Raw genomic sequence first — 13,442 nt, forward strand, 5'->3', positions numbered from 1 at the left:
CTCTCTCTCTCTCTCTCTCTCTCTCTCTCTCTCTCTCTCTCTCTCTTTCACTCTCTCTCTCTCTCTCTGTCTCTCTCTCACTCTCTCTCTCTCTCTCTCTGTCTCTCTCTCTCACTCACTCACTCTCTCTCTCTCTCTCTCTCTCTCTCTCTCTCTCTCTCTCTCTCTCTCTCTCTCTCTCTCTGTCTCTCTTTCTCTCTCTCTCTCTCTCTCTCTCTCTCTCTGTCTCTCTCACTCTCTCTCTCTCTCTCTGTCTCTTTCTCTCACTCTCTCTCTCTCTTTGTCTCTCTCTCTCTCTCTTAAACATACACTCTCTCTCTCTCTCTCTCTCTCTGTCTCTGTCTCTCTCTCTCTCTCTCTCTCTCTCTCTCTCTCTCTCTCTCTCTTAAACATACACACACTCTCTCTCTCTCTCTCTCTCTCTCTCTGTCTCTCTCTCTCTCTCTTAAACATACACTCTCTCTCTCTCTCTCTCTCTCTCTCTCTCTCTCTCTCTCTCTGTCTCTCTCTCTGTCTCTCTCTCTCTCTCTCTCTCTCTCTCTCTCTCTCTCTCTCTCTCTTTCTCTCTCTCTGTCTCTCTCTCTCTCTCTCTCTCTCGCTCTCTCTCTCTCTCACTCTACCTTACTTTCCCTCCACCCCCTTTCTCTCCTTTTTTTGCTCCTATCTCCGTCTCTCTTGCTTCCTCTCTCCCTCCTCTCTCCACCATCTCTCTCTCTTAAACATACTCTCTCTGTCTCTCTCTCTCTTTCTCTCTCTCTCTCTTTCTCTCTTAAACATACACTCTCTCTCTGTCTCTCTCTCTCTGTCTCGCTCTCTTTCTCTCTCTCTCTCTCTCTCTTAAACATTCTTTCTCTCTCTCTCTCTCTCTCTTTCTCTCTCTAACTCTTTCTCTCTTAAACATACACTCTCTCTCTGTCTCTCTCTCTCTCTCTCTCTCTCTCTCTCTCTCTCTCTCTCTCTCTCTCTCTCTCTCTCTCTCTCAAAATAATTGATCTGTTTATACCCATTGAACATTTTCATTCCAGCAACAGAATGGATGAAAAAGTGTAAATTCAGAGCAGTAAATTCTCTCATGCTGTATATATATTTTTTTTTCTTTCCTTTTTACTCCAGCCCCACTCCAGAGATCTCTTGGAGCAAGGTGAGCCGTGACCTCCCCACCGCTAGAACCGAGTTCTTAAACTTTCAGAAAACGCTCAAGATCAAGGAGGTCACCGAGGCGGATGCTGGAGATTACCGCTGCACTGCGAAGAACCACCTGGGCTCCGTCCACCACACGATCCACGTTACTGTGAAAAGTGAGATGGATAGCAGTCTCCATCACTTCACTCCACAATTTGCTCGACTCTACATTTCCTTTTATTGATTTTTTAAATGCAGTGCAGGACTTTATCATCTGGGGAACTGATGTTCTGTCAGTAAACAGCATCGAATACGGAGAAACTTTATTCGATTGTCTCGTGAAAAGTGCAGTACAGGAAAAAGGTTTCGAGCACCGACAGCATTAAGAGATTGTATGTATTGTGTACTGTAAACAAATGATGTCAGATCGAAAACCTTTGCATAATGCAGGCCTCTATCTTATGAGCAGTATGAATTAGTTATTTAGTTTGTCCCTGGTTTTTGTGCATGATTGTAAATCTCCTGCTTGGTCTTGGAACGACGGCCATAAGAACAGATCGATTGCGTGAAAAGATTCTAATCCAGTCTCCTCTGTTGTTCTGTTTGTTTGTTGATATCCAGCTGTTCCGTACTGGATCAGTTCACCACGTAATCTGGTCTTGGCTCCAATGGAGAACGGGATGATAACCTGCCGAGCTAGAGGCGACCCCAAACCCACCGTCACCTGGTTCATGAACGGAGTTCCCATCGAAAGTCAGCTTCTTTCCTTATTACAGACTGCGATGTTCATTAAGGGCCACATTCACAGTCAAAAATCACATCAGTATTCATTTAGGGAAAGTTACGTGTGGTCGAAGAGATGGGGGACCCGAGTCATATGACTCGACTCGAGTCAGACTTAAGTCGCAAATTTGAGACTTGAGACCTGCTTGACAAATATTAAAAAAAGACTTGACTTTGACTTGACATTCATGACTCGAGACTTGACTCGGACTTGAGTTAAATGACTCAGAGCTGGGGACTCGACTTGACTCGAGTCAGACTTAAGTCGCAATTTTGAGACTTGAGACCTGCTTGACAAATATTAAAAAAAGTCTCGACTTGACGTTCATGACTCAAGACTTGACTCGGACTTGAGTTAAATGACTCAGAGATGGGGGACACGACTTGACTCGAGTCAGACTTAAGTCGCAAATTTGAGACTTGCTTGACAAATATTAAAAAAGACTCGACTTGACTTTGACTTGACGTTCATGACTCGAGACTTACTTGTGACTTGCACGTGTGTGACTTACTCCCACCTCTGCAGGTTACACAGCCATGGTGTTATTAACACCAACAAGACTAGCAATGTCTTCTGTTTCCTCCAGTGACACTGACTAAAGTGGATTTTAATGGATAACGCTCTTAAATAAATCATTTTAATATCTAATAATTGATACACACGAGATAAACGGTCTTAAGGCCGAGGACATAATTCGATATAATAACCCAGATTTAATTCACATTCACACAATTAAGTGCGGATTCACGTCTGCGGTTTGAATACTGATGCGTATACGTGATACATGTCTCTGAACGTGGCCCTTTTAATTGTCAAAAGTAAATAGGAAGTCATTAGCATGCAGGAATCTATCAATAGAAGCGTTATAGATCTAAAGCTGTTTTCACTTTATGAGTTATTTCTGTCAAAATCAAAAACTCATGATTTTATGTCTTCTAATAGATTCTCCTGCAGACCCAAGCAGGAAGGTGGAGGATGATATTATTACTTTCACCGAGGTTCAGACCGGATCCAGTGCCGTGTACCAGTGTAATGTCTCTAATGAATATGGATATCTGCTTGCCAATGCCTTCGTCAATGTACTAGGTAATACTCCTGTTTTAAATAATCTCCTTCGTTTGACTTATTCAGCGAATCAAACAGTTCATTTTATATTATATACTCATCATGTTGCTCCTGATGTATTGCATTTACGTTTATGGCGTTCGGCAGACGCCGTTATTCAGAGCGACTTGCATTTTTATCTCTTTTTATACAATTGAGCAATTGAGGGTTAAGGGCCTTGCTGTGGCAGCAGGTCAGGGGCCCAGCAGGTCAGGGACCCAGCAGGTCAGGGGCCCAGCAGGTCAGGGGCCCAGCAGTGGCATATAACAATACAGAAGCTGTGCAGTAGAATGTAACTACATTAAATATGGCGAAGCTTTCACTGGCACTGACTCCCAGGTTTGATTAGAATACGAAAAAAAGTCAAATTAAATAGTTAGTTATCGTTCATGAGGCATTTATTCTGCTAACATAACTTGTAAACATATTCAGATATATTTATCGTCTAACTTGTCCTCGTTGTTACAGCCGAGCCTCCCAGAGTGCTCACTCCTAATAATAAAGTCTACCAGGTCATCATGAACAAACCTGCGCTTCTGGACTGTGCATCCTTTGGCTCTCCTATTCCCAGAGTATCATGGTATGTGTGTGTGTGTGTGTGTGTCTGTATGCGTGTCCATTTGTTTGTGTCTTTGAGTTTGCATCTGGTTGTCTGTTGTATATTAACAGCCCTACTATGGCTCTGCAGTCACTGACAGCGTGTTAACCAGAGTTCGGACATTTCTGCACTTTTACAGTTAATTACCCAGCTTAGGTTTTCTGTGAAAACTCAAACCACACTGTCTCCAACACACATCCAAAACTTTGTCCCAGCTACATAATTAGAGCCAGAACGGTCGGCTTATACTGTACGCAGGAATTCATGGATGTTTTTTCCCCACTTTTAATAGAGCATCTATGACAGTATATAAGAATTTTTTTTTTCTTCTACCAACAGTTCGTTATACTAAGTTGCTTCATTACATTAAGCACCGCAAGCACTGCATATTGTCGCTGTAGGGCGGAAACCTCGTATGTCCAAATTTGGTCAATTTCATATTTTTTCACATATCGATGCTATTGGTCAGTCCCCACGTGGGTCTGTTATTTTTACAAGTTATTAACCAATCTAAAGTCTTGAAAATAGCTTGAGCGCAAATCTCATAACTCCATTGGACACTTCAACTGTCCACCTCTTCCTCACTCCGCGGGAGAGCTTCACGGCATATTTCTCCTCAAGAAGAGTCGCAACGAATCAACACGTCTTCTGAGGTAAATGTCTTCAAAACACTGGGCTCAAAGAAAAAAAAATCTTGACCCCCCGCTAGTTCTGGTGCTCGTCTGAGGACAGGAATTTAGCGCAAGACAATCCACTGCAACGCGGACTAAACCCTGTGCACTGCAGATAAGGTACGGCGTTTTTTTAATGTCCTGAAAAATAACGGTTTTGGAGATACGAGGATTCCGCCTGACAGCGACGATATACTATTTATTAGTCTGAAAGCTTTATGAACTACACGTTAGGTCCTCTGCTTTAAAACAGGACATACAAAAGTTGTTCACATCATTATTAGGCACAAAATAGTTAAAATTTCATTTTAAATTTGTCTTCGTTTATTTATTAACAAAGTAGTAGAACCTTCAGAACACGTTTGTCCTCCAGCTCACCATGACAAGGCTTCAAGTCTCTTCCCTAATGTCAGGGAAGTTAATGTTTAAATGAAGTTTACTGTAAATAGAGTTCAAATAGAACTCGGATATCGATTGGTCGAGGCGTGTATTAGTACGTTGGTCATCCTTGATTGTGATTGGCTGCCGCTCAGAGTACCGTCTTTGTCACTGCTTTATCTTCTGGTGTATTTAACCGTTGCCAACGATTATTGTGTTGGGGTCATTCTGGGGATTATTAAAGCCGTAACAGAGGAAACGTATAAGCTAAATACACGCGTCTGTCACCTTGGTGCTAACTTATGGCGTGGTGGATGTTTCTCTCTACAGGTTTAAGGACAGTCGCTCCAGTGTTTTGGTTGGAGACCCGTATGTGTTTCATGAAAATGGAACTCTTGAGGTCCCTGTGGCACAGACACTAAACAGTGGCAGATACACCTGCGTGGCCACAAACTCTCTCGGCATCTCTGAGAATCACGTATTCCTGGAGGTCAAAGGTGAATATCAGAGAATTTTATACAGCACTTATTGAATTTGAGAAAATCTGGCCTGAGATATATCAGTAATCGGCACATTTATTATTATTTATTTATTTATTCATTCATTCATTCATTCATTCATCTTCTACCGCTTATCCGAACTACCTCGGGTCACGGGGAGCCTGTGCCTATCTCAGGCGTCATTGGGCATCAAGGCAGGATACACCCTGGACGGAGTGCCAACCCATCGCAGGGCACACACACACTCTCATTCACTCACGCAATCACACACTAGGGACAATTTTCCAGAGATGCCAATCAACCTACCATGCATGTCTTTGGACTGGGGGAGGAAACCGGAGTACCCGGAGGAAACCCCCGAGGCACGGGGAGATCATGCAAACTCCACACACACAAGGTGGAGGCGGGAATCGAACCCCCGACCCTGGAGGTGTGAGGCGAACGTGCTAACCACTAAGCCACCGTGCCCTATTTATTTATTTATTTATTTATTTTTTGACCTTGCTGCGAGTATCCCTGTAATGGTTTAATGCCCTTTACCATCTTATTAGGCATTAGGCCAAAAGGTTTGGCCCTTAGCTTGCATGTTGTCTATTTTCCTAATGAAGGTAAATGATGGTAAGTGCTTTTCCGGAGAGCAAAACAGGAAACCGGTGTTACATGTCCATTAAAAGCCTAAAGAACTTTCTCTACTGTCATTTGCCTGCAGACATATTGGCACCTTCTAAACTCCTACTTTAACTGAAAGCTAACACGTGCAACCCAGTTGTAAGGGATATATAAATATATATGATGCCCTTTTATTTCTCTCTGCTCAAGACAGGGCGCACGATGTTCGAAAGCCAATGTTGACATTTGAAATCATCAAAACAAACACGCCCCTAACTCGAATGGGCGTCACCCCTGTTTCGATAGCTCCGCCCCACACGTACATACGTAACCCAGGCAACTATTATGGCGGAACCTGCTGGGGCGGCTGGCCGAGGGGATATTTTTATCAGTAAATGAACACAATGAGTAATACTATGGTGATACAAATGTGTTTTTGTAGTACTGTGTGTTGTAGCGTGAAAGGTTTAGCTCCGTTTCACGCCGAAGACGACGTTCGACACCTAGAACCCGAGGCAGAGGTAACGGCAGGTATCCGCCATGTCAGTGTTTCAATCGCTTTCTGCTAATGTCAGACATGCGCACTGAACACTCTCTCCGCCGCATATTGACAAGACACGCCCCTTTCTGCTCATTGGCTACACGTTTGTTTTGTTTGTCGGCCTGAATCGGTTTTCTGAAGCGTTTTTCAAACATTGTGCACCGCACCTTTAAGTGTGAATCAGTTTTGTATCCGTTTAAATTTTGCGATTGATTTGAGAAATTCAGACGCTCCCTTATTCAGATTGTTAAAGAACGTTGAATAAACAATTCTTTATTCTCTTTTGTATTGGTTTTGATTATAGCCTTAAACTCGGTCAAATTACATTCCTCCGTCTTATAACTACATTCCTTTCCTATTAATGTTACAAAATGTACTGGGAGGAAAAAAAAACTGGTAATTACTGAATAATTGGATTCAAGATGAATAACTTACTTATTAGCTGGTACTTTAAGGATTAAACACTCTTCCTAATTAGTGTAAATCTTGTGTTCTCTGTTCCTGTGCTCGCTCAGAGCCCACACGGATCCTGAAGCAGCCTAATTACAAAGTCGCCCAGATCAACCAAGACGTGGTTTTTGACTGTAACGTGAAGCACGACCCGTCTCTCGTTCCCACCAGGATTTGGCTCAAGGACAACGAAGAGCTTCCTGAAGACAAGAGGTGTTTATTTACATGTTCATTTGTTTCATGATGAATTTTGGTCTAAGTTCATTAACTTATACTTTGGCACTGTGAATCCTGAGGTCAGAGGTGAGGTATATAAAGTGTTCAGATCGTTGATATGGTGTTAAAGTCTACTCAGGAAGGAGTCTCCGGTGTCAGCGTTTTATCAAAACTATCACACCACCCTGTTGTTGATGAATTTACTATAAAAACACACACTGTTGTTATTCCTCATGTAACAAACACATGCTTGTTTTTTTTTATAGCAGATCCTTTGCTCATTCTTTAGTCTGGATTCACATGATGCGATTTTTAATCTGCTGTATTTAAAGCAAAGGAACCAATTATTGTTGTTATTTATTCTCTCTTTTAGCATCTAGAGAAGTAGTGATATCACTTTAGCTTTGTGTTACCAGTACCGAGTATTTCTAAAGTGCCTCTGAGGCCTTTATATTAATGACTACTCATTTTCTCTGGCACACTATTTATTAGTTTTTAAATATACTGTATAATGGATCGTTACGACGTGCCTCTCGGGACTGGCTTAATTAGCGGGTCGAGATAAATCCGTGGGATTTTGTCCTGCCGGTTCTCTTGGGACGTGTGTGATGTTTTGTTATAATTGCAGATTTGTCGTGGGCGCAGACAGCCTTACCATCCTCAAAGTAACAGAGAGCGACAAAGGGACATACACCTGCATCATGAACACCACTTTAGACCAAGACTCAGCCAGCGCACAGCTCACTGTTGTCGGTAAGGATCCCTTGTTTTCTTATATATGTATATATAAAAAAAGGACCGTTTGCTATTAAAGGTGGGGTCTCCGTTGTTTGAAAGCCAATGATGACATTTGAAATCACTAACCCAAAAGGGTCCCACCCCCGTATTGATAGCTCCGCCCCATACATACATACGCAAAAATGACACACAAGCATAATCATACAAAGGACGACATACATTAGTTCTGTGTAACAAAGCAAAACCAACGTTACTCACCTATCGAGAAGGAAAAAAGCGCCTCGGCGTCTTAAGTAAAGTTGGTCACATATTCACAGATTGGAGTTTCCCGAGTCAATAACTCCTGAGCTAAAGACTGTTACTACACAAAACACGGTTGTAGCTGTGTCTCTACATTACTATGATAGAAAAGAGGTGTTATTTGTGTAGTAACAACTTCCTGCTCCTTCAGTTCTCTCCAGCGCTGGAAAGCTGATCCTATATTAACACGTCCTACTTCTTACCTTATCGTAAGCTTTTCTTCTCTTTCTTTCTTTGTTTTTATCTTCCATGTCAATGTTAAAACCGCTTTCTGCTAATGTCACACATGCGCACTGAACGCTCTCTCCGCCCATATTGACAAGACACGCCCCTTTCTGCTCATTGGCTACACGTTTGTTTTGTTTTTGTTTTGATTGGCGGCCCGACGCAGTTTTCAGAAGCATTTCTCAAACAACGGAGACCCCACCTTTAATGGGTTACTTATTCAAGATCTCTCTTGCTAAATATCTTTCCTGTAAGAAATGTATACTAATCGCTAACTCCTACTCCGCCACTTCTACCGCGCCGATCTCAGAGGCTAGCCCGACACCAGCGCTTGTTTACGGTAAAACCAGCCACACAGCCCTCATTTAACATCCCATACTGCCCTCGGTTGGTGTATGTGTGTGTGGAGGGTGCAGTCAAGCACAATATGCTTTATCTCATACTGTTTGGCTTGACGTTTGTGTTTGTTGCTTGACTTTGCATTGTATTTATTGTTTCTTTGATTTCCTGTGTAATATATAAATTTATCTGTGTTTTATATATATTTGTTTATATTTGTTTATATTTCTGTCTATTAATAATTCAAATTATTAAATAACTTTAGTTTAGTATAATAACGAGATTATATAAGCCACTTTCTATATTTGTGTTAGTAAGCTAAATAAATAAATTATTTAATTATTATTTAATAAATTATTATTATTATTCATGTGTATGTGAATGTTTCCAGTGTATATTGTGTCCCTAATGACTGTGTAGCTATACAGAAACTAGATAGGCATGTTTAATGTGAATACTAAAGACGTGTCCAGTGTTTCACATGGATTAGATTAGATTAGATTAGCCCATCATTCTGTGGTGTAACATTTATATTTATAGCTGATTCATTTAATATAACATTTTCCTTTTATTCCTTCGATTGTATATTGAATAATCTTAATGTATAGAAACTGTTAAATTAGACCAGTGTTGGTGTAACAACACAAATATAATACAAGGATTATGTAAATGTTTAAGTTGAAAAAGGTGAAGGTTAATTTGTGTAATCAGATTAAGCCAGAATTAGTAGTTAAGATATAAAATACGCCGCCGTAATCCATCTGAAACAGTGAATACATCATCAGGATTATATTGTTGTTGCCTGTGTAAGTATACAGATATTATAGACACTTAATATAAACTCAGACTTTTGCTTGCAGACAGTCTAAGTTGTGCATTTTTTACATATGCATGAATTATTTTGCATGTCTTTCGCATTTTACGGCACTTAAAACACAGAATCTTTCACTATATGTATATAAGTACATATTCTTTTGTATTTTAGGGTTGTTTGTTCATGCATTTTTTGCCTGTAGGTAGCATTACAGGCTCAGCTCAGGAGTGCTGTCTTCATCAGTTGCTATATTTAGGTCCTGTTCTTTGTCCATCTGCAGAGCAACCAGATCCTCCTACAGATCTGGAGTTAACGGATCCGGGCGCACGGAGCGTCCAGCTCACCTGGATCCCTGGAGACGAGCACAACAGTCCGATCAAGAGTATGCGTCATTTCTTTTCAGATTCAGCTACTTACTGTATTACTCATGGTATTGCGTTTAAAGTCCTCCTTTCTGCTCTGTTTTGATTGGGAGAGAATTCACAGGGTGCTTCTCTGGTCCTGATGATAGAATAGAATAGAACGGGGGCATAGAAGCCTTTATTATCGCCACATAACGTCGCTGTCGGGCGGAAACCTCGTATGTCCAAATTTGGTCCATTTCATATTTTTTCACATATCAATGCTATTGGTCAGTCCCGACGTGGGTCTGTTATTTTTACAAGTTATTAACCAATCTAAAGTCTTGAAAATAGCTTGAGCGCAAATCTCATAACTCCATTGGACACTTCAACTGTCCACCTCTTCCTCACTCCGTGGGAGAGCTTCACGTTATATTTCTCCTCAAGAAGAGTCGCAATGAATCAACACGTCTTCTGAGGTAAATGTCTTCAAAACACTGGGCTCAAAGAAAAAAAAATCTTGACCCCAGTTCTGGTGCTCGTCTGAGGACAGGAATTTAGCGCAAGACAATCCCCTGCAACGCGGACTAAACCCTGTGCACTGCAGATAAGGTACGGTGTTTTTTTAATTTCCTGAAAAATAACAGTTTTGGAGATACGAGGATTCCGTCTGACAGCGACGATATACATTACAGCACAGTGGAATTCTTTTCTTCACATACCCCAACTGAGGAGGTTGGGGTCAGAGTGCAGGGGCAGCTATGATACAGCACCCCTGGAGCAGGGAGGGTTGAGGGCCTTGCTCAAGGGCCCAGCAGCGGCAGCTTGGCTGTGCTGGGGCTTGAACCCCGATCCTCCCATCAACAACCCAGAGCCTTCACCGGTTGAGACACCACTGCTAAGGCATGACAGTGTTGTGTAGTTACTGAGATGATACTGTTAATAGTGTTGTGGTGTAATGACGTAAGAAACATAAACCAGCGCCTTATTCGATTAGTCCGCTTTAGAAACAATACAAAATCCATCCCTAGGTTTATAGATTGTAATGAACCATACTGTCGATTAATACCGAACAAAAAGCCGATTTGATTATAAACTGAATTTAATTAGGTTTACGTCCGTTTCTCCTCAGACAGTGTTCTAAAACTGTGGTCTGGGGATCCTAGAGCTCCGTGAAAATTGGCCAGGGGGTTGACAATTTCCTAATTTGGTTACAATGGTGGAAAAATTTGTACTTAAATGACTGCTGACTATGACTTTAAGACCCTCTGTATGATGTCGCTACTCATTTGAGGGAAATATATTCATGGTTTTTTTGAAGAAGAGTATTTTATAGATAGAAAAACCTTATTTTGGTCAAAACCTGCCTTCGTTGTCGTGCCAGATTTCAGCCTCAGAGACGTCCGTCACGTTTTCCCAGACTGTAGTGTGTATATTTAAGCGTTAGCACTATAATTAAGTGAAAGTTTTCATAGTCTATAAATATAAACAGAACAAACTGATGATGTATTTGGGAATCACTTGATCTGCAAGTTGTTGAAGTCTCTACACGGTTCATTTGTTGCGTATCAGGGTTTCTTATAACATAAAGTAAAAGCGTAAGAATACAATATCCGTCGCTAGTGGTTTGTTTTATTATATCATTATTATATAATGTCGTCTTTCGTTTTTTTTATTATATCGAATGTCGTCTTTCATTTTTTATTTTTATTTTTTCTCCAGAGTTCCACATTCAGTATGAAGATGCTCTTCATGACAGAGGTAAATGGCATAACCTGACAGAAGTACCCGGCACTAAGACCACAGCTCACCTCAAGCTGTCCCCGTACGTGCACTACAGGTTCAGAGTCATAGCTCGCAATGAAGTTGGCTTTAGCCATCCAAGCCAGCCTTCACACGTGTACAAAACAAGCCCTGCAGGTAACACTTGTGCTAGTGAGTTCAGTCAGTCTGGAATGATTCATTCGTGCCATTGTTTCAAATATAATCGGCTCCCTCTGTCTGTCTCTCTTAGCTCCTGATGAGAATCCCAGTGAAGTCAAAGCCATGGGCACACAGCCTGATAATTTAGTTATATCATGGAAGGTAACATAAATCACGTATATATAACTTATGAGCGACTCACGTAGCACACTGTATGTAAATTGCGAATCTTGTTATATTCATACCAACTGATTATTGCTAAACCTTCTTTTAAAGCCATTGGATGGTCTTCAGTCAAATGGTCCTGGATTAAATTACACCGTCAAGTGGAAGCAGGATTCAGAAACACAATGGTCTTCTGTCACCCTGTTCAATGTTTCTAAGTTTGTGGTATCTGGGACCCCGACCTTCAAGCCGTACATGGTGAAAGTCCAAGCAGTAAATAACTACGGTCGAGGACCGGAGCCGGAAGTCGTCACCGGATACTCCGGAGAGGATCGTTAGTAGCGTTTTGTTTGTTTTCTTCATATTTGTGTCTAACAGCTAACTGTTAGAAACGTTCAGTTTAAAAGCAACACAGATCGCAACAGTTGTGTGACTTGTTGCTTGCTCATGTGAACATAAGGTAAAACATCTGATAAATCTGTGTCGACTTGACATTTTTTTTATCATAATAAGCAATTTCACTTTCCTGCAGTACCGGCGGCGGCTCCGGAAAACGTGAGCGTTCTGGTGAAGAACAGCACTCTGGCAGAAGTCCACTGGAAACCAGTACCAGCACATTTAGTGCGTGGAAGACTGCAAGGCTACAGGGTTAGTGTTTCTCTACTGACCGATAACACTCTCTCTCTCTCATCTTCTACCGCTTATCCGAACTACCTCGGGTCACGAGGAGCCTGTGCCTATCTCAGGCGTCATCGGGCATCAAGGCAGGATACACCCTGGACGGAGTGCCAACCCATCGCAGGGCACACACACACACTCTCATTCACTCACGCAATCACACACTACGGACAATTTTTCCAGAGATGCCAATCAACCTACTATGCATGTCTTTGGACCGGGGGAGGAAACCGGAGTACCCGGAGAACATGCAAACTCCACACACACAAGGCGGAGGCGGGACTCGAACCCCCAACCCTGGAGGTGTGAGGCGAACGTGCTAACCACTAAGCCACCGTGCCCCCTGACCGATAATACGTTTGATGAAATCTGATCTCAGTTATCGCTGAGTCGAGTTTATTTCTTTTTTTTTTTGTGTTTAAAACATGACTTTTTTTATACATAGAGTACATGTGCGGTTATAAATTGTGACGGCTAATAAGGAATAACGTAACCTACCGGACGTAGAAACAGAAGTAGAAATAATGATGCGTCATCAAATCAAGTGTTTCTTATGTTTCTGAGGACCTTTTTACACCTGGTCACTTCACGTGTTGTCTCTGATCCGATAGCTATCTGATTTGTTAAAACTGTTCCATTTACATTAGGCCACATAAACGCGTCTCGGCGAATCGGATATCGATCCGATCTTTCTACTCCCGCCCAAAATGCTAATATATTTTACCTCATTTCCGGGGTAATTGAAACGGAACACACTTTGGTGTATGCGGTTTTCAGAACGCAATCAAAAAGAAGACGAAAAAACTCGTTACGATGGTTATGTTACAAAAAACAGCGTTTACTTAACAGCGATGCATGACTCGTGAGTCACCTGCGAGTGACGTTCTTCCGTTTGGGAGGAGTACAGAGCTGACGTATGTGGCTTGAACAACCACATTCATTTACA

At 41.7% G+C, this 13,442-nt stretch overlaps 1 protein-coding gene across 9 annotated transcripts in view; it reads left to right on the forward strand.

The window, feature by feature from the left end:
- The window catches only part of nrcama (neuronal cell adhesion molecule a), a 98,671-nt gene that overhangs the window by 72,099 nt on the left and 13,130 nt on the right, over positions 1-13,442 (forward strand). For 6 of the 9 annotated variants that reach the window (XM_060887114.1, XM_060887106.1, XM_060887112.1 and 3 more), the window contains 13 exons: positions 1,114-1,298; positions 1,744-1,875; positions 2,849-2,992; positions 3,479-3,590; positions 4,988-5,154; positions 6,823-6,970; positions 7,602-7,726; positions 8,547-8,576; positions 9,670-9,771; positions 11,453-11,650; positions 11,745-11,815; positions 11,930-12,152; positions 12,351-12,466. In XM_060887114.1, coding sequence (XP_060743097.1) covers positions 1,114-1,298; positions 1,744-1,875; positions 2,849-2,992; positions 3,479-3,590; positions 4,988-5,154; positions 6,823-6,970; positions 7,602-7,726; positions 8,547-8,576; positions 9,670-9,771; positions 11,453-11,650; positions 11,745-11,815; positions 11,930-12,152; positions 12,351-12,466 — 1,753 coding nt within the window. The remainder of the gene's footprint in view (positions 1-1,113; positions 1,299-1,743; positions 1,876-2,848; positions 2,993-3,478; positions 3,591-4,987; positions 5,155-6,822; positions 6,971-7,601; positions 7,727-8,546; positions 8,577-9,669; positions 9,772-11,452; positions 11,651-11,744; positions 11,816-11,929; positions 12,153-12,350; positions 12,467-13,442) is intronic. The other 3 variants (XM_060887110.1, XM_060887111.1, XM_060887113.1) reach the window with 1 other exon arrangement.

This window comes from Tachysurus vachellii, chromosome 14 (assembly GCF_030014155.1).
Source record: "Tachysurus vachellii isolate PV-2020 chromosome 14, HZAU_Pvac_v1, whole genome shotgun sequence".
In the NCBI taxonomy this organism is placed as follows: domain Eukaryota; kingdom Metazoa; phylum Chordata; class Actinopteri; order Siluriformes; family Bagridae; genus Tachysurus; species Tachysurus vachellii.